This window comes from Haemaphysalis longicornis, unplaced genomic scaffold, assembly GCF_048455015.1.
Source record: "Haemaphysalis longicornis isolate Haplotype H1 unplaced genomic scaffold, Haemaphysalis longicornis Haplotype H1 scaffold_5, whole genome shotgun sequence".
NCBI classification, from domain to species: Eukaryota; Metazoa; Arthropoda; class Arachnida; order Ixodida; family Ixodidae; genus Haemaphysalis; species Haemaphysalis longicornis.
In genome coordinates this window covers 45321258-45349008 of record NW_027526385.1, presented here as the reverse complement: position 1 = coordinate 45349008, position 27751 = coordinate 45321258, and the positions used below count along the sequence as shown (strand labels likewise).

The 27751-nt window shown below is 45.9% G+C and overlaps 1 protein-coding gene across 1 annotated transcript in view; it reads right to left on the bottom strand.

The window, feature by feature from the left end:
* Positions 1 to 3696: 3696 nt before the first annotated feature.
* Ndg (Nidogen) overlaps positions 3697 to 27751 on the bottom strand; it is a 43953-nt gene continuing 19898 nt past the window's right edge. Inside the window, exons 7-19 of the mRNA XM_077670303.1 lie at positions 26656 to 26877; positions 25278 to 25409; positions 25082 to 25204; positions 24336 to 24555; positions 22595 to 22764; positions 20862 to 20996; positions 18732 to 19007; positions 17805 to 18030; positions 15852 to 16003; positions 11286 to 11613; positions 8827 to 9111; positions 6444 to 6559; positions 3697 to 5025 (exon numbers count right to left, since the gene is read on the bottom strand). Of these exons, the coding sequence (XP_077526429.1) occupies positions 4904 to 5025; positions 6444 to 6559; positions 8827 to 9111; positions 11286 to 11613; positions 15852 to 16003; positions 17805 to 18030; positions 18732 to 19007; positions 20862 to 20996; positions 22595 to 22764; positions 24336 to 24555; positions 25082 to 25204; positions 25278 to 25409; positions 26656 to 26877 (2507 nt within the window). The 3' untranslated portion in view covers positions 3697 to 4903. The remainder of the gene's footprint in view (positions 5026 to 6443; positions 6560 to 8826; positions 9112 to 11285; positions 11614 to 15851; positions 16004 to 17804; positions 18031 to 18731; positions 19008 to 20861; positions 20997 to 22594; positions 22765 to 24335; positions 24556 to 25081; positions 25205 to 25277; positions 25410 to 26655; positions 26878 to 27751) is intronic.

Sequence of the window (27751 nt, the reverse complement as noted above, 5' to 3'; positions counted from 1 at the left end):
ATAGTTTCAGCTGATGTTTATTCGCTGAAACACCTCTGCAACAGCATTTGTGGGAGCATTTAGCACTTCAAGTATATGTTGTCTTGGTAAGCAGGTGTCCTCGCAAACGTTACTGCTGTTTCCAATCTCTTTGGGCAGTGTTTATCGAGATTTCGCTGTATTTCACTTTTTGAGGTCGTTGAGCAATCGGCTGAAGTATCAGCTTTTATGCACCCATTGTCTGAAAAAGTTTTTTGTTGAAGTTTGTTCACCTTGGTATTGGTATATGTAAATAGCGATTATTGGTTTCGAAGCAAATACAAGCGAACAAGGGTTTTGCTTGAATAGCTGCAAACTGAAGCAAATATAAACTGAAATTTACAATTTCTCAAGCATGTTTCAGTAACTAGCCTGTCTGTAGATGAATCAAAAGCTCGTCTAAAAATGTTTTCAAAATTTTCCTGTGCCATATAACAAGCTATCCTGCTGCTTTCAGCTTTATTGATTGTATTATATCCATATGGGGGAAACTTTCTCATCTCACGTGGTTACTTCAACCGCAAGTGTTTCAATAGTAGCAGTATTAGTGTAAGGAGGATATGTGTATACTCTGACAAGCTGAGATTACCATATTTCTCTTTTAAAAAGGAGTAGTAGATGACATTTATGTTAAGGTCTTAAGACGTACGAGAGGATAGCATTACTTTGATGCAGGGGCTGTGTGGGATATGTAGGCTATATGTAGGCTATGGGATATGTAATGTTCGAGTAGTTCTTCCTTGAGCATATCCTTGGGCGTAACCAGGATGTGTGGAAAAGGGTGGCTATTTTCCCACATTTAGCGCAGTTTGAAGTTAATGTTGGATGTTTCCCACTAAACATGTTCGCCCATCTAGATTTGTGGCTGTGTTGGATTTGTTGTGGATATGTTGTGGATGTGTTTTGGATATGGATATGTGTTGGTTTGTATCCTACGTAGAGGTTGAAATTCTTTGGCGTTGAGCTCCTCGTGTGACATCGCAAAGGATCGAGCTCTTAAGTGTGGAGTGAGGACTTAATACTTTTTGGAAGAGGGAAGTGCAATAGTTGTGGTGACAAAAAACGTGGTATACGAGTTAGCATGTTTCTTGGTTAGCTTCTTCATTCCCTTCCAGACCCTCGTGTCCGGGTGCCCATGTGATGTGAACTTCCTTCATTGTGGATTAATCTTTTTGAAGCGTTTAGGTTTTCTGCCTGTAGCCAACCATCTGGTGGCCTTTTGAGAGTGTAGTAATGATATTTCAGCGTCAGTGATAGTTCCACTGGGCGGATTGCCAAAAAAAAATTGCTCCAATTCCCACTTATTCGGTTCCTGTGTGTTGGAGGGTCATGCAGTCACAAAGGCTGCCAGGGTAGTCTGGAACAACAATTGTTGCCTTCGTTCTTTCATAAATTTTGATGTCGTATACTCTGCTTTCATGGTTTTAAAACTTCCTCGATGTAATTTTATCCTGGCTCGTTGTCTGCCCTTGATTAGGTTTAGATCCATGTTTTACAGCAGGGTTCGAGTTTTTATGGAGAGTTGCTGGATCAGTGACATGTACATCATGTTCTCCAGTCATTTATTTCCCAGAAAAGTGCCTATATTTTGCAAGGGATGGCCCATCTTAATTCTGTTTTTCCCAGGCATTCTCTTTTTGCTAAGAGAGTGGCTTCTGGTATTATAAAGACCCAAGTTGAGTGCTTAAAAGAATAGCTTTTTTGATTTCTTCTAAGGTATTACAAAGACTGATTTTGAGGACCTTTTCGGTGATGGTGAAGTTGGGGGTTGAGGGCTGTCTTGTATTCTGTTGCAACGATGGTCTTTATTTGATTTTCGGTGTGGGTAAATTTGTGGTATGGCAAGCTGTACAATATCATGTGCCTGTGGGAGTCTTCCTGTTTCTCTTCTCATTTCAGCTTTTCCCTGGCCTGGTTAGGTGTTTGTTGCAGTGCAAGCTCAATGGTTAAAGATCATTTTCTGTGTTTAGGCGATTAGGAGATCAGTTCTGCTGCTTCTCTGCAGGGCCACGCCGAGGATTCTTACGTGACTGTTCTGCGAGTTGGCATCCTGATCTATTTTTGAAGTGACTTTTTTGATCTGGTTTGCGGGGCACCATGAACAGTTTGCCAGTCAGAGCTTGTGGCAGTGACAGGGCCGTGGTAAATTTGAAAAATAATTTGAAAATTAGCATTGGGTGATATATACTGTTTTTTTTTTTCTTGTTAGGAGACATTTTAGTGTACTAAGACTTCCCTTGGGTTTTGAGAGCCTGGTGTTAATCTTTCGTCCCCCCCCGCCCCTTATTTTAGTTAGGGGACACAATGTTGGTGTTGGCATTAGCTGCGGTGGGAGAGGTGCTTTGGTGTGATAGTGTTGGTTGCGGGCACGGCTGGCGACCGTGTCTGTGTGCTGAATATGCAACCCACCTCTGGGGTGCGCAGCAAACTTCACTGTGCAGGCGCAATGCGAGATAAAATCACGTATTCTTTCTTTCGCGTCCACCGTTGTATCATCGTCCTCCAGTTTTGTTGCTGTTGCACCGCATTCCAGATTCAGGCGAACCCTGGCATTTGGCAACCATGTCTACTAAGCATATAAACCGCCGACGGGGCGTAGAACGATGGACTGAACTGCGCAGGCGCGCGGCGCATGATGAAGTCACGTATCCTTTCTTTCGCATCTGCCGTTGTCGCTGTTGTATCGTTGTCCTCCTTTTCACACTCCGGTGGTCGCTGCGCCGTATTCCAGATTAAGGCAAGCCCCGGCACCTGGCGGCCTCATAGTTTCCGGTTGGAAGCGATGACGTATTTCCGTGGATGGTTGATGAGCCGTAGCCTGGCAGATAACGGACGGCTAGGACATGCAAAAATATAGCAGAATGAGCCTAGCATCGCACATAAAAAGCGTGAATGGCAGTTTCATGTACGTTAGCCTTATTTTTTAACCCTCGTCAGCATACTTTCATAGTGTGGTTTATGTCCCACTAACAACGCGTGAATTTTATTTTTAAAAGCGCTTGCACCACGGATGTCCACACACACACACACACACACACACGCACAAGAAGAGGGCATTTTGTGCGTTATAAAAAGAGTTGCGGGAATTGTGCTGCGGTGTCAATGCCTTCTTGTCAAGAAAGCTTTATCTGCCTGTCTGGAAGGGCACAGCTTGACAAGCTCACGGCTTTTCTTATGTCCCATGTCCAGAAAAAATCAAATTAACTCTGCACGTCATTTGGGGGAATTCTCGGGACTATGACAGCACGTAGCTGAACTTCCTTATCTAGAGAGTGTCGACTAAAGCAGCTTGAGCACAACTGCATTATCAGGGTGCAAAAAAGGGAATCACGGGAGCAGAGTTGTCTCACTTCCAAGGAGATAAGAGGTGCTTCCCAAAAACACATCCCTCTTGTCACTTAGCCGCACATCACCGGAGCAGTGCAGGAAAGCCAGTCGTGAGCAGTGGGAGGGGCATTAGTCGCTGCTAGCGGAAGAAGTCTTGTGCATGTTTGCAGCCGTCTATCGTATCACTCTCCCTTCGCGTTTTTGAACTTCTGAATACTTCTAAAATTGATTCAAAATTGTCTAATAGTGGTGTTCGATTCAAGGCCAAATTGAATCCCAAACGTTCCCAAATGACAGAAATCCCAAACATCCCTGCAATTGGTTTTGAGCCCAGTCATTGCACAAAAACACTTTTTCCAAGGAGGCCTCAAAGAGTGAGAAATTTATTTTCTTCCGTCGTACAGAACTCCTCAAGATCAGTAGACACTCTTACAGCATGAAAAGTAAAATACAAAGTGCCTTCTCGTACATTTTTATATTTTAGAACATGAAAGTAAGGCCATTTACAGTTACTAAAAGGGGGGAAAAAAGTTAACATTCGTATATTCACAACCCAAAAGGCAAAAGTATTTTTGTGCAGAAGCTTGTCGTAGTGCATGATGTAACATCGTTGAACGTATGAAGCTACGTCGCTGCAAGACTGCAGTGCTGGTCAGAAAGAAATTTCCCTCTTGATGGGCCTCTGGTAGATGTCAATGTTAATGATAGTTATGTAACATGAGTCTCCTATACAATGTGTCATGCTGTTGTACCTATAGAAGCATTGCGCACAGGTTTTTGGCACTCTGCAGTGTTTGTGTAAAAAAGCAGCCAATGAAAAAGCACAAAGTTAAATGAGCTCATTCAGAAATGTGGTTAAAAAAGTTCTGGGGTTATAGTGTCATTGCCTTGTGATGACTTTTCAGGCGTGCCCTGAAATTTTGAAATGTGCTTTGAGCATGGCTTTTGTGAAAGCTTCAGTTTTGTATGCAAGCAGAGCTGGGCAAAACTGTCTGTAGGCCACATACGCTTCAATCATGAGGCATCGAGGCTCAAAGGTGTCCACAAAAACAAACACTTCACTGTCTTGATAGTTTGTACAAGACAGTGAACATAGCTCACTCCAGAAAAACACCTTAATAATGCACAAAAACGGATGAAGCCGTGGCCGAATCAGGAGTAAACATGCAAACTCTGCTCTTGGTCATTTTGTCAGCAAACTTAGGTGTAACTGATGAAGCAGGGAAGGACAGAGTCAAACCCACCGCCACTTGAAAATGTTGAGACTCCTCTCCCCAGACCCTAACAAAAAGAAACGTGCTTGCATGATTCTCTAGAGCACTTCACCTGCCACGTTCATACACTTCTACAGAAGTTTTAGACCATCTAGACTGGGCTACTCTTAAGGAACAGTAATGTGTAACAAATCCGGGTGGAGGTGTTTTTGTGGAAAGTGTCCGCACCTTCTTTCCAGACTGCATTGACATGTGGGTATGTGTGCGTGAGAAACTAAATGCTTCATTGGGTGAACAAGAGGAAAGGTTGAACAAGAGAACAACGCCGTAGCAGGGTGGACGAATCAGGCGCTGACTTCGTTGCAAGCTGTGCTGTTCCCTCCGCAATGACACGTGCGCCCCCACTGGCCGCTCGGAAGGCAGAGGTGGCGGCAACCTCCATTCATGTGGCTGCAGGCATTGGTAACTGCATTGGGGGGTGGGGGGATAGGAAGAAGATCATGGGCTAATTTACCAAAGCAGTACGTAAGAACATCGAATATGACGGTGAGGGGTGAGAGTACTATTCATGCATACTGTATTTGCAAGATTCTAACTCGCCGCCGAATATAACACGCAGGTAAGTTTACTGATGAAAATTCGTAGAAATAATTTTACGCCGATTCTACCCACGCATGTATAAGAGACATATGACACCACATACCTGGCACATTTTATTTGACGTACGCAAGTGTGGCATTATGAATTTCTTGTGCTTCATGAAAATGCTTATCCAGTGCCTTCGGGCGTCAAAACTAGAGCGGGGAACAATTAATGCCAATATCGGTTTCGAATGCGATTGTAACATGCACAAAAAGTTTATAGCTACTTTTAGCGAAAAACAATGCACGTTAGAATCATGCAAATATGGTACTCAAACTGGTGCTAACTTTTCTTCAGTTCACTCTTCACGGTGGTGGTGAGCAGACGAAAAAATACCGTGTGCCCCTTCTTTGGGAGGGAATGGGATTCTAAAAATTAACATTCTACACGTCCTACATGAATACATGTAGAATATTTTTTACGATTGTGTGTGGTAGTAAATGCATCTTTATCATCCTTACATCCTGATCCAGTCAAACGCCTTGTAGTTGCTACATAATTGTGGGAAAAAACCGTGATAAATTCTGGTGGCATGTAGGTAAGTTATTACGTTTTACCCCCCAATGTTAACTTGCGTTTGTTTTTTCCCAAATTTTTCAGAACTTCCAAAGGCTTAACATAATAAAACAAAATAAGTTTACATATTTTACTTCTAAATTACCCCACAAACTGTACTACAAACAACATTCTTCTTCAATCTTTTCTTTTTTAAAGAAGCGTGCGAACAGAAAGTGTTCTTTTAGCATGAGTGGGTGACCCACATGAACGATCGAGCACACCAATCTCAACTTTTGTTCCATGACGATACACGGTCAACTGGCACGTCCTATACTAACAATTCTGCTGTAGCTTTTGTTGGGTGGTTTTCAGATGATGTGTCCCTACTTCTGCGCAAATACATACTCGTTCCGGTTCACCATGGGATTAGTTGGCACTGAGGCCCTGGTTGTATGGAGAAAGGATGTTTCTGGGTACAGTAAAACCTTGCTACAAGAGACACCGTTTTAAGAGACATTTGATTGAAGATGGTTTGGTTGATTTTCCTGTATTTGGCATGTTAGCAATTGCATACAAGAGACCTTGGTTACAAGAGACATGCTTCTTGGATCCCTTGAGTGTTTCTTGTAACGACATTTTACTGTAGTAAAACAGCTAGAAAAATGTGGGCACTTTCGATAGGCTAACCCACATTAGCTGCATGAACTAAAAGTGCCTAAATGGAATGTTGGGCTAAGTACTCACGCTGTGGACAGCGCTCGGAGACCGCGGTGATGCCGTACAGCTTCCCGTTTCCACCCAGGGGCAGCTTGAGGGGCTCTGCTGTGCCTCCGTTCCGGTCAACCATGTGGATGAATGGGCTGTGAAAAGAGAGAGAAACCTTTAACGTGGTCGGAAGGGGTGAGCTGTGATTACAGAGGGGTTCTTTTGCTTGTTCATTTTACTTCAAGGGGGGAGGGGGGGTGAAGATGAAGTGAGAAAAGGCATCCATGAAGTACACACATGCGCAGAACAAAGTGTGTGGTGAAGGGGTGATATAGCAAACAGTACAGTTCTGGATTCCATATTCACCCTGGAAACACGAATTTTATATAAAAATCAGACTAACTCAGCTGTTGAGTGACAAGCTATGCGTTGCAATCATGTCCCAAGATTGCAACGTACGTTTTTGTGCATGTCACTCACTCTTTCAAAAGCCTGATGTTGGGTAGGAGTTAACAAAGAGATGCAGGGAATCAATAGGATTTTGTATGGAGCCCTCCACTATGGCGCGCCTCATCGCCTGTGTAGCGTCGGCGCGTTAGACCTCATCATCAATCAATCATTCAATTTTGGGGTGAGGGCATGGAGCGCCTGTTAGGGCCAGTTTACTTTCGTCATACAAGCCTAACTCAGACCATGAGTAGGGGCACTCAGTTTGTGGGGTACCACCACCGATGCATGCTTGCTAGATAACCTGCTGGATCGACATGTGCTGTTAGGGCAGTTTGCTAGCTAGATAGTCTGTTGTTAGACTGTTGCTCTCTCAGGGACACCTGCTGAGCTACTGTTCATGTGCTTGCTGTTCCCTACACTTCGCAGTCACCTAGATTAGGCTGCAGAAAAGCCAAATTCAGCTCATGGATATATCAACTGTCACGGTAAAAAAAAAAAGGAAATACCTCCAGTGACCAAATCTTTGTTCACATGTAATATGCACGTATGATTAGCTTGACATGTGCCCAATTTTTTTTTTACGATGCAAAAAGTTGACAATTCATTAGTGCATGGTTTCTCAAAGTGGGTTCCGCGGAACCTAGGGGTTCCGAAGGCCCCTCCTCAGGGTTCCGCGAGCCACTGATAAATTTTCCCTGGTTCCGCAGTCGCAAAGTCTTGTATGGTAAACTTGAGGTGCGATCGATCTAAGGAACCTCCATTACTCACGCCCGAGTGTCAGTAAGCACATCTCGGCGCATAACAGAAACTCCCGAGCTGCGCAATAAATCTCGCCAGCAGCTTGTAGCCAGCCAGACTCCGAAAACGGGCCACGTGGTTAAACTAGTGCACTTGAATCTCAGCCTTATATTACCCCCATGCGCATTTCTCCTGTTTGGAGATAGGTGCCGCTAGCGTACGCATTCGCGTAAAGTCGGCGGGAAAAAAACGATACCCTTGCCTGCTTTTGAATTTATTGCACGTTAATGTAGCATGAACGGAATGAAAACTGGCGGGAGTTGGGCAGGGGGGTTCCTTGGCACACAACGGAACTTAGCAGGGTTCCCTGGGACCAACATTCTTGAGAACCCCTGCATTAGTGACACATGGGTGTATAAAACAATTTGTTAGAGCTTTGATATCTCAGGACTGTGGTCTCGGTGCCCAATATTTGCAAAGATCATTGTTCGTGTACAAAGCCTAACCGCATTGTTTTTTTACATGTGATCACACAGTCATTACAGCTTGTTCATAATGGCCACAGGACGAAAGCCCCTCCCATGTTCTGCCAGCTATTTCCGCTTCGCGATGCCAGAGTCCATGCTTAGCCTCCAAATTATCTGATTTAACCCTTTGAGGGGTTTTTCCATATATGTATGGTGGCGGTTTTCCATCCCGTGAGGTCTTTGCCATACGAATATAGTTTCAACCCTCCGTTTGAAATTTCGTGGCGTAATGACGATGCATGCTCACTGGGAGGCTGGGAGGTGCTGCCACCTTTTAGGACTCACAAGAAGCGTTTGAAATTTGATTGTACTACGTTTTTGTGGAGGTAAACAGAACTTTCTAGCTTCAGTGCGTCACGTGGTCTGTGTCAACACCCTTTCGTGGTTTCAGTTTCCCCGCTTAATCAGAGGCGCGTGAAGCTTGATTTGTATCTTTATCGGCACTCCCTTGCAGGGATGGTGAGAGTTTATTTCTATCTATATTGGCACTGCTCTTAGCTTGTTTATCACTGTAATTTACCACCGTAAAGTAATTTCACCATCTAGGAAAGTTTTTTTCAAAAAAAGTCGACCCTCACAGGGTTAAGCCCTCAATTCAGTTGATAACCTTCCCCTACTTCTAGTCCAACCTCTTGTTACCCTGATGATCCACCGATTGTCAGCTTTCACCTCATTTGTCAAAACATGCCGGTCTTCGGCGCACTCACATGCTCCAATCAGTCCAGTAGACGCGTCCGGCAGCCAGGGCCAGTCCGAACGGGTACTGGGCAGGTGTGTAGACGGTGCGGCGGCCGAGGCCATTCAGGTTGACGCACTCGATGGTCCTCCGGCCGGCGTCCGCCCAGCACAGGTCATTGTGCTCCAGGTCCAGAGCGAGCATGTTGGGCGTCTCCAGGCCACCGCCTTCCACCAGAACCAGCCGACCCGAGCCGTCCATGTGGCACGACTCAATGCGCGGCGAACGCCTGTCCCAATCGGTCCAGTACAGGCGCCTGCGATGCCAAGAATGGAAGGGAAGCAAACTTAAGTTGCCGTCCAAATGCTACTCTATGTCAGTCCAGTGCTATTTTCAAGCCAAAGATTTCTTAGTGGGACCCATGGTGTCCTGTCAAAAAACACATTTCCCCATAGGTTGGTTGGTCGACTGAAAAGCTCTGATGAGATCTCTGGACACACAGCTGGGTGAAACCAGGACTCCATTGTGTCAAAATGGTTACTTAAAAACTGCAGAAAAAGAACGGTTCTAGATAAGACAGTACACGCATTGATCGTGAAGGAGGAGTACAATAGTGTGCCTTTTCTCGTGAACCACGCATCGGTATAGTACATACATTTAGATCGTTCATTGATGCTTTACTTAATGCATGAAAGATTGTCGCATGGTTTCATTCTTCATTTGCGATTTGGCTTTTAAAGGTTTGATGATCACTTGGACGCACTTTCAGCGAAAGTTGGACACACTTTTAGCTTTTGCACTTCTCTCAACTTCCTTCAGGAAGGGACAGTAAATTTTTATTTACGTATTTTTATTGATCTTCAAGGCCAGATGCATCAAAGAGGGGGTGGATAAAGATGATAACTGGCTTGTTGGATGCCCAGGTACACAATACTACTACGTATTGCAGAACGAAAAAGTTGGCGGTCGACAATGGTGGGTGTTGGCTCGGCAAGGTGGTCTCATTCATAGGAAGGGCGCGAGATGAAGGACTGAAGGCGAGCTCTTGTTCTGCAGCGTGGGATTCCACTAGCATGAAGTGTCGGAGTCGTGGTTGCACACACAGCGTAAGCATAACTCTCTGGTATGCATTAGACTCCCCGGATGGTTAAAGGCCAACTGCACTCAAATTTCGCCTTCACCAATTGATTTTTAATGTGTAGTAAGTGCCACCAAATCAGCTGGGACACAAATTTTGGTCCCGTGAAACGCCTCGTCAATCAGTCAGAAGCGTTTAAAAAAGCTCCGCTGCAGACCACGCTTCACCTGCCGGTGCATCGCGTAAACAGCCATGACGCGCCTGTGACGCTCCAGCCGGTCGGGTCTTCTTCCTCTGGCCAGCCACGCAGCTGGCGAACCGGTCGAGCTCTGCTTCCAACACTTCACCCATTTTCGGCCCCGTGCGCATGTAGAGCTTGCGCGCAGGCTTGCTCCCGAGCTTCTGACCGTCCGGCCGCTCACTGGACGGCTGCAACGTCACTTAAATGGTTGCACTCTCGTTGATTTCGGTTTCAAAACCGCCAATTTTTGCTAACCGCTTGCGGCGTCCACACGTGTATTTTAGCTGGCGTATTTTGCACCTTGCTTTCTTTCTTTTTTTTTTTTAACAGACTGGAAATAGTGTTTTCAAGAGGTCGAAATTTTGAGTGCAGTTGGCCTTTGAAGCAGAAACGAGAAAAGATAGCAAAAACCAGTCTCTGTAGTGTTTGCCTTTAGCGAAAAGTTGGCATTGTCTTTCACTTGCAGTATTGCCTCCCTTTCATTCTTATGGAAAGGACTAGTGTATCCCACCAGCTTGGGGTGGCAAGAAATTTAAATTTGCAATTGCCTTCGTGTTACATTTCCAAACTCTACTTTGTGTTCGCGTTTGGGGAAATGTACTTTCTTTCCCTTTTTTCACGCTGTAGCTATAGTGTACCATCACCTCCCACACCTGTAAGAGCCCAAAACTGGGCTAACAGTATTAATAAACAAAATAATTAATTAAAAAGTAATTGCAGCACAAGTTAACGTCTGGGTACCAATGACAGACATTTGGGGAGGTTTACCTGACAGTAAATATTTTAATTGCAAACAAAAAAATCCCGGGCCATCTCCACTAACATGAAACCTGGGTGGGGGCGAAGCTTGCAGTGTATAAGGGTATTCTTGGAGCCTTGGCGTTTTTGCAACGACGATGAAACCGTTGGGGGAGAAGTATACAGCTTTGCTGTAAAAGTCTCTTGTCTTTGAGGCATGAAGCGCTCCAGCGCGAGGCGTAAGCGAGTGTCTCGGTGTTTTAGTACCGTGACTACATGCGACGACGATTACGACAATGACATGAGACGCCGACAGCGCCAGCCCCTAAGGGGCTTCGCCCATAAAAGTGAAAACACCAGTGGTAATGCTATGCCTGCAGTATTTTTTACAGCATCAATACACTGGTGCTGGCATTGTTGTCATTGTACATACCCAAGTGATGGGTGGACGGCGATACCCCTGGGGTTAACGAGTCCCGTGCTGACGATCACGTGATGATAGGCACCGTCGAGAGAGGCCACCTCGACCGTGTCGTCCACCGAGTCAGTCCAGAAGATGTTGCGTGAGGCCCAGTCGAGGGCCACGCCTTCCGGAGACCGCAGGCCTGCGCGGAACACCTCTGGATACGAGCCGTTGTAGTAGGCGCGCCTGACCGCTCCAGACGCGGCGTCGGTCCAGTAGATGCGCTCCTCTACACAGTCGGCTGCAATGCCGACCACGGTCTGGTGCTGCTCCATCAGGAGAAGCCTGCCTGGGTTGCCTGTAGGGTAAAAGGAAGGCAATACGATCACGTTAGTGGCTGTTTTATTGTGTAATACAATGTGCGACTGCTTTGGGCAAGAAATTACCGTATTTATTTAATTCTAAGCAACCCCTTTTTTCTGCGATTGGGATGCCCAAAGTGAGGGGGGTGCTCAGATTTGAAAAACCTAACTTGCCGCTCCCACCGCCACTTTTTTTCGCGGCCGTGTCTCGACGAGACAGGCACAAGGAACAGTGGTTTATTTGGCACACATTCAAAATAAAAACAGGTACAGGCAGCGAACCATTGCTCAGTCTGATGCTCAGTCATTCAGTCATTCATTCAAGTCCGTTGTGCCGTTTGGGCCGCCGGTTTCAGTATCCCCCGGCAGGTCGTCGTCTGTTCTGTGGAAGCGGTTTGTAATTGAAAGCTTCATAAATTACTTGTCCACAACGTCAACCTGAGACCGCTTCCACGCGTCTGAAATCTACCCTGCGATGGTTGCTTAGAAAAGGGGGTGCTTGCATTGGCATGCAAACTTTTTTCCAACTTTTTTTCCCGAAAGTAGGGGAGGGTGCGTAAAATCAGGGGGTGTGCTTACAATCACAAAAATACGGTAATTTGTATGTTGGCACCGTGCATTGTCATGACCTGTTCTCAATTTTGCCAACCTTGCAACCGATGGAGGCCCAATAAGCATTTTTCGATACGGCAGAATTAGCTGCATAACAGTTTACATCGTTTTCAGCGGTGTGTTTTGCCTGCATCTGAAAAACCCTGTGGTGTTGCAGATGTACAGTCTTTGTCAAAAGTTTCTAAGCCGTGGCAAAAGTCAGTGGGCCACAAAGAATTCAAAATGCAAGCATACCTCTTGAGTGAGACGAATGTTTGGTGCCAGAAAGCTGGTGAAAGCACCTACGTTCCTTGTTGTGAAATAATTTGGTCACCCCTGAATGTTAACCTTTTGCTTTGAATTGTTTGTGGATCAGAAACATTTGGCGTGGCCTAGAAAATATTGATAGAGACCGTATCTGTGGCGTGGAAAAAGCATTTGCAACATTATTAAGCACTGCAGGGCATCCCTTGTGGCCGCAGTGTGAAGTCAAAAGGTTTAATGTTACCCTCAAAATCATATTTAAGCCACCATTAATGAAGTTAAATAGCAATGTTTCATTTTGAGGTAGGTGTAAACCAGGCACTACTGGTGTGATGCAGAACACTAATTAAATTAAATGTGGTTAATTAAATGTGTTGGTATGCTGCATTCTGCCCCTAAATCAAGCTAAAAGATACCCCACCACCCTTATTTACGAAAAGGAAGTAGAATTGAGCCAAGAGAACTTTTTACAGCAAAAAAAAGAAAAATATGTCACGGTTCTTGCAAAAGTTTTTGCACTGCTGGGGCTGGAACCCAAGTTGTTTGTGTCAAACCTGTGGTTCTACCCATTGGGTTACTGCAGCCAAACAGTGAGATTCTTTTAGCAGTTGGTCGAAACAATGGTAGGAGCGCTTGAAGTGAACCAGTAGGTGGCACTGGATGCTTACAGGAAGTGGTTAGCTTGTACCCAAGGGGGAATGTAACCTCACACTTTGATGGCTCTGTAGGTGTATGGAAATGTATGGGAGAGGCCCGTGTTCTTCAGCGGGATAATCTGGTGATAGTTGTGATGATGAACACATCAGGTGACTCCACTGCAGAACCAATAATAGGCCACGGAGAGGGCACACACATGCAACACACTCGTATCTGCTCACGGGATCTTCAAGACCCCAATGCAGCAGTTGCAGAGAGGCCCTATTTGTAGTTCACATCTTAATTACATGCAAGGCACTTGACACAACACGACATAAACATTTTCCTGAACTATACAGACAGCATACCCCGTTACACCCATCATACTTTTTGGCTGGCAACAGTTTTTCAGTTTTTAACCGATGTCAAATTTTTACAGCTTCTTACGTATCATGCATAATCGTCCTGGCCCTATACACCAGCTCATCCTCATTGTGTTGTGGTTTGTTTAAGTCAAAGGGTTTAGAATTTGCACTGACATCTACCATTAAATAACTGTAGCAGGATGGAAAGTTGGGCGAGTTGGTAGGTCGACATGATGTAAAAACAGCGCGGTAGGACGAAATACACGAGGAAAGGTACCAGACAGGACGAGCGCGGACTATCAACTGAAAATTTTATTTGACCGGAAAGACATATATACATAAACATTGAAACGACGCATGCGCTAACGTCTGTGCCATACCAACACTGATAGCGATAAAAAAGGGAGAACTACAGTCGAACCCCGCTACAACGAACGCCGCTTCAACGAAATTTCCGCTTCAACGAAATATTTCCAATTCCCCGTCAGCCAGCCATAGAAGTCCATGCAACAAAGTCCTCGCCACAACGAACCATTTGTCAGGCTTGCTTTCGCTTCAACGAAATTTTTGATGATTTGGGCTGGGTTTGAACAATTATTTTACAATAAAATAAGCATAGCGCCAGCTATCTGTAACTTTTTATACATTCAGGACGCTTAGTTTCACCGAAAACATGCGCGATGCAACCACTCCGCCACAAAAAAAAAAAAAAAACATAGGCGGACGCCATTGTTTGATGGTGATAACGATGTGGCTGGCCGTCTTTACATGAGGCGCAGCCATGAGGCGCAGGCCCGGTTCGCCAAGCCGGAGCTACAGCCAATCCGTATCCAGTTGAAATCGCACAAATGTGCTCCGCTGCTGGCGCGGCGCCGTCATGTATGCGTTGTGAGCAGCTGTCCTTGCCGTTTTCCTATTACCATTCTTCATAGCCAAGAGCAAAAATCATGTTTGCGTGTTTGGTCTTGAAGCCAAGTCATCCTATCTTAGTCATGAGCGCGCAGTTGTGTTAAATGCAAGCGCGCCCGTCTAACGTGCCAAGGTCAGTAGCTGCCGCGCCGTGTCAGATGATAAGATAACGGCACTGCTCCTGCTACAAGTGAGAGGGGGCCTTCCGACGGCCTAGCAGCTATCTGCAAGTAATCAGCTCGGTGGACACGCCTTGTTGTACAGCAATGCGTTTTGCGCCTGCATTTCTTCACCCCACTCCGCAACGGGTTCTTCGCGGGTTCTTCGCGTGCAGTGAAAGAACAGATAACCATTGGTATGTTTGTTATCCGAATAAACATGACGTTATTGCACGTCACTCCTTTTTCTAAACATTGTATTATGCTGCCAATGATGCGGAAGCATACGGGGCTATTTTTCGGGCCTTTCCGTGGTGTGTTGCGGCAGATTTCGCCTCAACGAATTTTCGCTTCAACGAAATTTTTCGCACGTCCCGTCGATTTCGTTGTAGCGGGATTCGACTGTAGTTTGCTTCTTCATAATGTTAACCACAAGCAAGATAAACCACTTCTTTAGCATGTAAAGTAACGGATGCCTGACTAATGCACTCATCACCAAGCCTGTTTATATAGAACGCCTCTATTAGAACACCACAAGAACAAGTACATCCCGTGTATACGTGTTGGTGTTGTTTAAAAAATACCTTTGTCTTGTCATGTTTACGTTGGCCAAACGGGCCGTTGTGTAAATGTGCGTTTGAGAGAGCACTTCAATTTTTTGAAAGGCACACCTAGATCTCATTTGTCTGATCACTGTCGTTCGTGTCCTACGCGCTCATGTCAGCCCCAATTTGAAAAAACGGTCTTACTGTTCCGTCATTCTAATCAGCTAAAGCGCGAAATAATAGAGGCGTTCTATATAAACAGGCTTGGTGACGAGTGCATTAGTCAGGCATCCGTTACTTTCATGATTTACCAGCGCAAATTAAACGGGACGAGAGAGGAGTACACAACACGAGCGCTTCCGTTACTTTACATGCTAAAGAAGTGGTTTATCTTGCTTGTGGTTAACATTATGAAGGAGCAAACTAGTTCTCCCTTTTTTATCGCTATCAGTGTTGGTATGGCACAGATGTTAGCGCATGCGTCGTTTCAATGTTTTTTATGTATATATGTCTTTCCGGTCAAATAAAATTTTCAGTTGATAGTCCGCGCTCGTCCTGTCTGGTTCCTTTCCTCGTGTATTTCGTCCTACCGCGCTGTTTTTACATCATGTTAAATAACTGTATTTGGCCCTCTTTGCCCTAGTTGGCCTTGCACCATTAAAAATCAACCATCATCATCAGAACCATTAATATATATGGGGTATAGCAAGTACTATGGAGAGGCGTTAGGTAGGAGTGATTGCCAGAGAGATGATGCCAGTCTCACTCTTTGTCGGGTTGAGGGGCATCTGCAGGATGGACATGCCCTGGCCAAAGAGCAGGTACTCCTCCCCGGTTGCCTTGGGGGCAGGAGCGCAGGTCTTGCCGTCTCCGGTGAAACCAGGCTGGCACTGGCACACGTGCGATGCCGCCGGCATTCTGTTACAGGCACAAAGAGTTGGAGAAAGCCAGGGAGGTGGCAATGAAGCGCAGGCATGGAAAAAGCCAGAAGCTGAGCTCAATTGTTGCTGGTAGTTTCCCGAACTACTGCGATTTGAAAATGACCGGCTGTTCCAAAGGTTGGCTGGATCACTGGGCCTGGTGCTAGGACACTGTACAATTGCTCCTCGTCCCCCATATATTTTGGGTGGCACGGGTTCTGCTGTTCGATGCTGAACACATGATGGCACCAAGAGTGTCTTCACATGTACAGGTGCTGTCAAAAGTAATTGGAACACAGTCTCATAAATTTACATGAATTTATTTTTATGGAAACTGCCTGGCTGCATTTGTGTGCATTCAAAGGAGTCCTCCCTAATAGTAGAGAAAGCACCTGTAAACCAGTGATGGCGGTCATAAAGCCAGTAAGACAAATATACCCAGGTGAAAATAATATTCTTTTCTAGCTGGATTATTGTAACAAAAATTTCTTCTAGCTAGAAAGAGGCAAATCTATAGCTATAAATTTAGTTTCTAGCTTGTTTATAGCGGATTGAGATTTTGTTCCGCCTGGCAGCTATTACTTCCAGCTAGCATTTTTCAGTCCAGCTGGAAGAAAAAACCCTGCAAGCTGGAAATAATCGTCTCTAGCTAGACTAAGAATTTTTCTAGTTAGAAGCTGTCGATTCCAGTTAGAATCTATAAATCTAGTCAGTCATGAAGCTGGAAATTATAATTTCTTGCTAGAAATTCTCTTCCATTTTCACGGGGGATCGATATTCACAAATCATTGTTCCAATTCCTTATGACGGCACCTGCACATGTGTTTGTGCATGCACACTTGCTGCTATGTATACACTTCCGGGCATTCTCCACCGATGGTCAGGTGATCCCATCGGCCCGGGCCCGCACGAACGACGACCTCCTCCAAATTCCTCTCGATAACACGTACAATGCCCTTCTGTCCCACTACACCCTTACCCGCCGAGTCTACCCCCCTCCACACCACTCCCTCACCAACCAGCAAGCCATAATCTATCGTCGCCTTCAGACCGGTACCTTTTACAACCACGTCATCCTCCACCAGATCGCACCCACTATCGACCCCCGTCGACGCCAACACTGCGACACCCCACTCACCACATTCCACCTCGTATACTCCTGTCCCCACTCCCCTAACCCACCCCCCTTCCCCACCCCGGAGCAGTGGGAGACTGAGCTGACCAGCCCGGACCCGGCCCGCCAGAGGGCCTTGGTTTCTCGGGCCATTGAGTCGGCCCGGTCGAGAGGCATCCTGGACTAGGGACGCTTCACCACCACCCTTTTCCCTTTCCCTTTTGCTCCAATAAACGTTTACTACTACTACTACCTGCAGAGCTTCCACTCAGACCCTCTGAGAAATTCCCTGTAGTTAGCGCGATGCATTTAAATGCTGATTGTATGATACCACTCAAATGTAGGGGCATATATAACATGCCAGTGAAAAAAGGGAGTGCCAAAACAAGCACTTAATGCACACTGTAGCTAGGAAGGCTATAAGCGAGTTTAGAGGCAGAATCACTGATCTGAGACACAGGTGTTAATACTAAGCCTTCTTTTCAATCATAATGAACAAGACTGTGTAAATCTTTCTCTTTGTGAGCTAGGCATCTGATATTGCCTGTCTGAGGCAATCACAAGTCGGGAGGTGAATGCCTGAACATGTACGGAGCTGCTCCCTGTGGTTCCTCTGCAAACACCAGTTTCTACGCAAATCGAAGCACCCCTCCCATTTTACCCCACCTTGCCCGCTGTCACTCACCCGTGTGGGCCGAGGGAACCCGGCGATCGGGCCACGCACTCAGCGTCCCTGGAACATAGAGACGGATCGTCGAGGCAGGAGAGTGGCTGCACCGCGGACGGCCGGCACACGTAACCATCACCATCTGTTCCGGGCTCGCAGACGCAGCGGTACGACCGGCTTGAAGGGTCGTGCATGCACTGAGCGTACGGGCCGCAGTTGTTCGCCACATTGCACGGCTGGACTTCTGCATAAACCAAAGCAGCACATTTGGGGCAAGTCAGTCATAAAGGCTGTCGTACTGCTGTCGTAAAAGCGGTCATCGTAAAAGTCATACTGCTGCAACGCACCTTTTCACCACTCACTTTACCCGCACTGCACCAGCTGTGGTGGTCCTAACACCTTTCGCAACTAAAAGTTAAGTGCCTCAAATTTGAGTCCCTGTTGCTGGAGCCACTTATGATAGAAATGGAATACAAAAATTTAGGCAGCAATTCATGCATCTGCGTTGGAAGCTGAGGTTGGTTGACATTGCAGAGTTCCCCACTATGGCTCTGTTCAGCATATGCTGGTGTTGTGAGGGCCATAAAAAAAAATCTCAATCAACGCTACCTGCTAAGGGGAAGCCCCCAAAATGGGGTAGGTTTCTGCGACGATAAATTTGACGTCCGCCTAAAATGGAGCCGTACAGGTACAAAAAAAAGCCGTGCAGCTTCTTTGGATGCTCCCAGAAATGGTACAGCCTGATCATGTTGCTTCTATAAATAACGCAAAGGTGCTTTCTATAGTGCAAAAGGGACAGGGAATACCAATACTGCACTGTAAAACTTGCAACAACAATGTACGTACAGTGAACAAGACTGGAACAAGAGATCACCGACAACCTTACAAGTAGTGCCTGTATTATTTGAAAGAGTAGGATGAGCTGATTTGCTGCTTATTACTCGCCTCCTTCAGTTCCTCCCCCAGCACCGCCAATGGGCCTGCAGATCTTTCCATCTCCCTCGAAGCCCGGTGCACACTGGCACCGGTACCGCTGCCCGTCGTACGCGCACTGGGCGCGCGGGTCGCAGTGGTCAGGCGACGAGCACTCGTCCCGTGGCTGGCACCGTTGTCCGTCGCCTTCAAAGCCGTCCTGGCAGCGACAGGCCCTCCGGCCGTCCGGGCCGACCACGCAGGCTCCTCCCACAGGCGCGCAGTCGCGGGCTGACTCACAACCAGCCTCTGCACACAGAGCAATCGTGAGCTGAAGCACTTAAAGAAATGAGATGGGCCGTACTATAGGGAACTAGGTGTACTGTGCCAAGAAAGGTAGGGAAAGAAACCTATTGTGGCAACACAACGACAGTGACAACTATCACCTACTCCAGGCTAAGATGAGAGGTCCTGTTACGTTACTTTCTGATTATGTGCTCCAAGGCTTGTGTGAATAGTTTGTGGTGACCGGTTGTGTTGCTTCCTAATGACGCTTTGTAAATCCGACCAGTGGTTGTTCATTTATTCTAATGCAAATTTATTTCAAGGCCAGCCACAGTGAGTGTAGTTCAAGCCTGTTTATTTAGGTGTTGAGGGGCAGGCAGACAGCTGTCGCTGTCATTGAGAAGTGTAGAAGCAGTGCTCAAGGAAAGATTTTCCCCGCGTGCAACGCTAAATGTAAAACAATGATAAGAGTCTGGTTACTTATAAAGGCTGCAACTCTGACATCAGGAGGAAGTGCAAGGGTGGTTTTTGCCTTTGGTGGTGTGTGCACCTCACCCCTTGCACACCCTCTCACCGCCTTTCACAATACCTTCGACAGTTAGCATGACGATGGAAAAGTATATTACTGTCAGTTCAAGCGTAAGAAAGTGCCCCCCCCCCCCCCTCCCCCCAGAAATTTTCCAGGGGGGGTATAACTTTGTCCATAGTATCGTCAAATAATAACTACCAAATAACTTTTCTGTCACAAGCAATGCACCAAGTGTAGATCCCTGTGTGAGCTTTTTGACGCTGAGACGTGCTTGTGAAATTGAGTACTCTTGCACAACTTGCATTCGGTTGCGATAACGCTTCTGACCCATACATCTTGAGGAAAGAATGAATGAATGAATATGCTTTATTATAAAGGAGGCACAAAGCCCTTCTGGGGAAGGAGGTAAGTAGGAAAGGGTGTGCAATCACTATTGTTTTCTGTAAGTACAATAGCAGCGAGTTTTAATGTTCCAATGCTCTGGTAAAGCCTGGTTTATTCAGCCCCACTGTGTCCTCCCTCCTTTGTTAAGTTTGTGTTAAGTTCGCTTTTCCTCGCTTTGCGTGTCTGTGCGGTGAAGTGCCATTTACAGGTTGCTTTTGCTGTGTTCTCAACGGGGTTGTTCTCGCCAAAAGGAGGACAGTGAAAAAACCGGGGTAGTTACGCTGACTTTTCTTGCCATGAAATTTCGGTTGAATTTCCTGAACTTAATACATACAGGCAACTTAGTGCAATCTGTTAAGACAGTCTTTTGAGGCTGACAAACTAATATCCTTGACCGGCTTGCTGACAGTATGGGCGTTTCGGGTTGGTGGGGGGGTAGCGCCATTTGCAGATTCTTTCCAGTGAAAGTGATGCATCTGTGTAGAATTTGTTAATAAATATTTCTTGGGTACTTGTAAGGAACGGTTGGTTGGAAATGTGATCCCGCGGCGTTAGTTGCTTGAGTCGGTTTCTTTTTGTGTTTGTATCTGTGTGCTTGGGCAGATGATAGTATTTAGTCGCCTATGTACAGCCAGACCAGCACCTTGAAACGTTTATTTCCACTCTAAAAAATGATGAAATGCTTCACATGCGTCATCTTTGGTTTTTTGGAGTGCTGACTTTCTTTTCTGTGTTCATGCAATGATATCGAGTTGCTCATTCCCTGATCTGATAAGCTACACACACACACACACACGTCTGCAGGCACACATGCACGCAACATGCACAGGCAGACAGACAGACAGACAGAGCGAGTAAGGCCAGCAGCCCATCATTTCCCTGGATTCATTATGATCCGTATAGTATTGGTCTGCGTATATACAGCCATGCATTGCAGGGGTATGCATTCATTGTTGCGCACTCACGGCTGGGCTCGCACTGGTATCCGTCTCCCCTGTAGCCTGGCAGGCATCGGCAGTGGTGCTGACTCATTGACGCATTGTACACGCACTGGGCCCGGGTGTGGCAGTCGGCCAGGATGTCACACGATGGCCGCTGGCCTGTTGGTTAGAGGAGTCCATGGTGGGACCGTTCCAGTTTGTTCCTCACTACACTCCATATTGAGCAAGATCGGAGTTCTATTTTTTGCAGTGAAGCTGTGTATTGTAAATCCCCCAGGTTCTCGCGGTGGTGTTGACACTTCACTGGAGCCTCAGCATCTCTGATAAGGCTAGTGCTTTTTTTCTCACTTGCTCACTCATTCATACAATCGTTCATTTGCTTGCTCGCTCACTCTTTTGTTTGCTTGTTCATTTGCTCACTCACTCGCTCGCTCATTTGCTTGTTGGCTGATTGGTTAGTTGGTTCATTTATTCATTTGTGCTTGCTTGCTTGCTTGCTTGCTTGTATTTTGCTCTACACTTGCTTTAACTCGACAAGTAGCAGTTCTCAATTTCGAATTTCAATTCTCTGTCATTGTAACTGGAAGGGGCTGCAAATATAGTCCGAACTCTTGGATGCCGAGGACGTTGAAAATTTGCAGCTGTGTGGGATGTGTATTGCCTCTGCTTAGAAGTGCCACGAACCGATACGTCTATAGCCCCCGATTCGAGGCCATTTACCAAGATTTAATGACGTCGAGGGACAGCTAGTTGCAGCACGAGTAGTATCAAGAGTGCTATCTGTCTGCCTGTCCTTCAACTGAGTCGCCCGGCCAAAATTTAAAGAAATTCTTGTAGAATTATACATGGGCAAAACCTTTCCAAACTATGAAATCCAAAAGAAGACTTCATATTCTTCAACATTGTTCAGCTAAAAGAAAATGTTAGCCTAGTTCAGGCACAACGGAAATACGTAACTGATACTAGGAGTGGTTTAAAGATGTGGGCTTGAATTTCAAATGAAAAAAAAAAAAACATTCTAACTTCATCCAAAAGTATAAAAAGGGCTTGTGCTCAAGCCTTGAGCTTGAAATGGCACACCAAGCCTAAGAAACAGTAACGAAAGTTCCGTATAGATGGCGCTGCAGCAGTGCAACGTGGGAAAATTGAACTGATCTGAGCAAACTTGCATTGCATGTATCACGGGAGGACTGAGACGGGAGGGGGACAGTGTGAGACGTGGGCAGCGAGGGGTAGTGACTTGTCATGGGCAGCAGGAGACTATTACGTTTCGATGATACTTGCACAGGGGCAGTATTCTCGGGTTTTGTCCATTTTGTGCCCATTTCAAAAGTGTCCGTTTTGAGCAAGCCCTGATTGGCTAAAAGCGAACACCTGGATGTGATGCCATGCAAGCGCGGCGGAGCTACGAGCCGCGGCTTCTTGGAGCAGATGATTTGGAGCAGACGATTGTTCGTCGCCCTGTTATTGGTTCGCTGGCGGAACAATAAGCACATAAAAGATAGTTTAACATAGGTGTAGTAATTTAAAGTGTGTTTACAAGAACAGTTGCGCAAAAGTCGACCCATAGCCCGCCTACAACTGGAAGCACGTAGCAATAAAACGGACGCAAAACGAACTTTTTCAAAACGGACAAACGCGAGAATAGCGCCCCAGAAGGGAGGCGATTTTTTTTTTCTCCAAGGCCAATTTTTTTCTTCGCGATCTTCAGCAAAAGACGGTTCTCCCAGTTCTCCCAGCATGCTGTGTGTGCTTACCATGCGGGTAGCAGACGTATCCGTCCCCTGAGAATCCCGGGTTGCAAGCGCAGTAGTAGGAGTCCACCTGGCGGTCGTAGGTGCACTGGGCGTCCGCGTGGCAGTCGTCCGCCTCCAAGCACGACTGCTCCACGCAGAAGGAGCCGTCGCCTCGCCACCCCGTGCGGCACCTAAAAAGTTTGCCATCACCAGCATCGGGAACTTAGCAAGACGAAGATTACGATTGGGAGCAGCTTGTGTGCTCCGATAAAATGGTGCTAAAAAAGGGTCATAAAAAAATGCACAGTGCATGTATGTGCGCTGCTTCTATTCATTTTGAGCTTTTTTTTTCTTTGACTAATAACATACATTTACACTAGTATAATGATTAAACTAACTTCACCAATTATGAATTCTGGTGCACACACAGTTAGTGCTTATTACAACTTTTTCATGTTTTCATTCCGTTTTTTTTTTTTGATTCCTTTATTTGTGTGTCAGTTGTGTGAGGTGGTGTATAAAGTAAGCATTTAGATTTTGTTAACTTTTTGTATTTGTTAGTTTACATGTCTTTTGTGTGTTTGGAAATTTTCTTTCAGGTGTATTTAATGAACACTGTTGTAACAATGTAATGTGCCAAGTTCACCAATTATTCATTTTTGTGGAGATGCAAAGCATTGGTGCTGTGGGCACTTGGCGAAGAACGCCTTCACAGTGAAAAATATTGAACATGAAACGAGAAACCAGCATGAAAAATATCCAGCTGTGTTTCATTGGTGAGCTACCCAGTAATTCTAGCCGCAACTTTACTGTTCGATGAGCCCAAAATAAAGGCTTATGAACATCAAATTTGGGGCTGTGAATCACATGCGAATTGTAGAAACTGAGTGCAAATTGAATGAGCTATTTTCAAATACGAATATATTTACTTCAGTGTGTATAGCGCTTCTAAAACATCTTCAGGAGAAGAAAAATAACTTGTAAGCAGTCAGGACTTAACACATCTGAATGTTCACATACTAGTAGTACGTTGATTAAAAAATGGCAAAAAAAATATAAGATTAGGACAAACTTGCAGAGCAGAGTAACAACAATCTATTGTACATTCAGCATTCAAAAGTGCATGCAGGGTTTTCAACATGCTGTTATTACAAAAGGTGTACGTTCCTGCCATTCATTAAAAAGAAGCTAAGTATATGCTATTGGTTGGTATGACCAGTACCTTACACTGCAAGCACTGCCAACAAATAATAACACTTGATAGAGTTTATTAACTCTATTATAAAGTTAATAAACTCTGATATAATAATAGTTAAAATTTTAATATTCTAATAGTAATAGTTTAACTCTATTATTAACTTGAAGAGATTAATAACTCTTAATAGTGGTATGATTCCTCAATCATGCCACTATTGTGGCAGGAAACTTCTTTTCGGCTTATAAATTCCGCACAAGTAGAGCTCCCTTTCAACTTGTTTCACGCAAAGCTTGCACGTGCTTGGCTTTTTTGCACAGCTCGACGTCTTGCTAGAAAGCCAACCCAACAAGGGTATGCCGTATGGTGGTGGAGCTTGAAAGTATTCTCCGAGGCAAGGCGAACTTTTCTTGCGCTATAATTTTTATTTTTAGTGCTGAATTTGAATTCTTCTCATTTTAAAGCTGCACTGCACGCGAATCAAATAGAAAAGCGAAAATTACTTGCGAACTATTCAAAATTTCGAAATATCCGCACACCTTTTCGGTGAACCGGGAATTGACCGACCTGCATCCGTAGGTGCGGGTGCGGGAGTCGTACTGGCACTGTGCGTTGACGTCACACATGAGCGGCGCCTGGCGGCAGTCGGTGGCGGCCGGCACGCAGGTGGTGCCGTCGCCCGTGTAGCCCACGGGGCAGCGGCACTGCGGCGGGTGGCTCGGACTCGGCTGCACGCACTCGGCCGCTGGGTCGCAGCGCAGGGACGCACACGTCACCTCCTGGGTGCCTGCAGTTTGGAACGACGTCCACCTCCATCACGTTGGGAGTACTTGCTGAAGTGTGGATAAGGTGGAACGTTATATTTGAAACACCGTGGAGCAAAACTTGGCGCCTTACTAAACAACTTGAAAGCAAACTTAGGTCGCCTCAACGGGCCATGGAACGAATAATGTTGGACATAACACTGAGGGACAGGAAACGAGCTACCTGGATCAGGGAACAAACTAGAGTTGACGATATCATAGTTCAAATGAAGAAAAAGAAATGGAATTGTGCTGGCCACATAAGGCGACGAACCGACAACCGGTGGTGAATTAGGGTAACAGAGTGGACACCAAGAGACGTGTCTAAAAAAAAGGGGAAGGCCAATAACCAGATGGAGGGATGAATTAAGGAATTTCGGAGGCAAAGAATGGACTCAAGTGGCATGGGACAGGAGTAGTTGGAAGTCGACGGGAGAGGCCTTCATCCTACAGTGGACCTAGTGGGCTGTTGATGATGACGGCGTTTGCAGAAATAGTGCAAGCACTTACGCTGGCAGTTGACGCCATCTCCATTGAAGCCCGGCTGGCATCGGCACGCGAAGTTCCCGTTCAAGTTGATGCATTCGGCGTGCACGTGGCAGTTGTGCCGGCTAGTCAAGCACTCGTTCACATCTGTTCAGTGGGAAGAGATGAACGAATGTGGAGTGGACCGACGCCCTATACAGTGTGTGTGCGCACTACTCACCGACGCAGGCAGAGGTCCTGTCCCCCCTGTGCAGCATGTCGTAGCCCGCATCGCATTGGCACCGGTGGTTGGTGCCATCGGGGATGCACGTGCTGTGTTCTCCACACTCAACGCCCTGGCATGGGTCGCTGCCTGGGGAGCCGACACAAAAAACGGGAGAGGAATTTGTGTCTAAATAGAAAAAAATTAAAGCCCTTCCATTCAACGTAAAAGCTGTCGGAAGTGCAGAGAAAGTGATTCGCCATAATGGGCTGTAGTGTCGTTATCCGCTCACTGCTACCAGCTAAAGCAATTCAAATTTCCCGCCTTCGCAGTGCTCGCGCACCCCCTGCATGAAACTGCGCCAGCGGGAGTTCTGTTCTTTTTGTGCATGATTTTCCTCCCCCTTTTGTGCCTGCGTTGCTCTGCCACTTTTTTTAAACGCTTAATGTCGCAAAAGCCAACCTAAGGAGCGTTCCTAACTAAATGAACACAGGCGCTGCCGGTTAATTACGTATATTTTGCGTCAAATGTACCTGGAGATTTTTTTTGCACTAAACAACGGGGAGATGTATGACAAGCGCCATGGTTTCATGAGTTTCGAACGTTTATGACTATTAAACTGCTTGGTTTTCGAAGCCTCTGTGGGACACCCTACGACGGAACGCCGGGCTCTTCTTGGGTCCGTTATCTCGTGGCGCTGCCTTATTCCAGCAGTCGCTTGACATCGATCGTTACAGCGAACTACGACGACAAAGCGAGCCCCTAAAGTGCTCTGCACTTAAAAGCCCTTTTGTTTATGGCAGCCAAATTTTCCTCCCTTCGTCACCATGTCTTCTGATGATGCAGGATGTAAGTGCTGCAGTTAATTGTTGCACGCGATGTGCACCTCTACTATAAAATTACGGAATGACCTCCGCATACTTGCGGAGAGTCCGAACTTGTGTTAGGTTTTTTTTTTTCCCAGCTTATAAATGTCAATAGGAAAACGAGGCGAAAATGCCTACTGTACAAAATCCACAGGAATTAAGCAGATAATACTGCCTCAGCAAGTTCAACGCAATATTCTGCACAGGACATTTCTGGTTAGGTGAAGTCAGCTATGCAAAACTCAGTTCGAACTATTAGCCACATTCTACATCTGAAGTGTGCATTTAACCGTCAGTCGGGATATTGCAGCTGTCTCAAGCATGACCACATAATAACACAGCACATCGTTACACTCACAATGGGAAAGATCTGTTGGCCATTTATATGGGCACATCATTGTATACTTCGTGTGTTACAGCTAACTCCAGTAGACACCTGTTCTACCTGTTCTTCTGATAAAAAAAAAAAAAAAGGGAATTGCTATGAATTGCGGTGGAAGTAGGGTTTGTAAAAGCGTCGGCAGCCTTACCATCGACGCCGGAGACCTTGGTGGTCTGTGCGTAGCGCACGATGCTGTCCTTGTCGTCAAAGTTGATGAAATTGCGCGAGACGTGCACTCGCTGAAGGGCCGACATGGAGGGTGGCAGGTGGGGGCACTGCCTGAAGGTGGCCGTCGTGTCCACCGTGTACTCGATGGGCAGCGAACTGCCTTCCAACTCGAACGAGTGCGAGAGGTGCGACTTCACCATGCCTGCAAGAAAATGGGGCCACAGTGGGAGAAAAAGGTTTAAAGCAATGGAGGTATTACTCGAGTGGCTATATACACAATTTGGCTATATACCCCTGGCTATATAGTGGCTATATACACAAGTGGCTACACACCTCTGTCTAGAGGTCTGACTGACTGATTGTAGGGTTTAACGCGCCGACGCAACGCAGGCGATGAGGCGCGCCGTAGTGGAGGGCTCCGGATTAATTTTGACCACCTGGGGATCTTTAACGTGCGCCGAAATCTCGTACACACGGGCATTTTTGCTTTTCTCCCCCATCAGAAAAGCGGCCGCCGCGGCGGGTCTGTCTAGAGGTGTGTGAATATATATTTGGAGCTGTTAATCTAATAGAATAATTAGAACTGGCTGCGAATTGAATTAAATTTATTTGAATATGAATAGGGAAAAGTGACTGTAGACCAAATTGAATATTTTTGACTAGGCATATCTTTCCTTTAGTGTGTACAGAGTTCCTAAACATAGCTACAAAAAAAGTAATCTTGAGACATCCAAGTGTAGATGTACTAGTGCGGAATAAGAAAATTGTGCAAAAAAATTAAAGATTAAGATAAAATAGGAAAACATTGGGACAAAAGTTTGGGCACACATTGCCATAGAAAGATGCAAGTTGGTCAACATAAAGGGAGTATATATTTGACCAGTACCTCCAGTCATTTAAAAAAGAGTAGGCATGCAGTATGGCCATTCTAGAAGTCAGCTAGTAATAACTCTTGATTTCTCACTTGTGCCACCATATTGGCAGGCTGATAAATTTGGCACAAGTAGCGTTCCGCTTCATCTAACACACCTGCATTGGCATACACTTGTGTAGCGCAAGCCTCACACTTGCCAGGC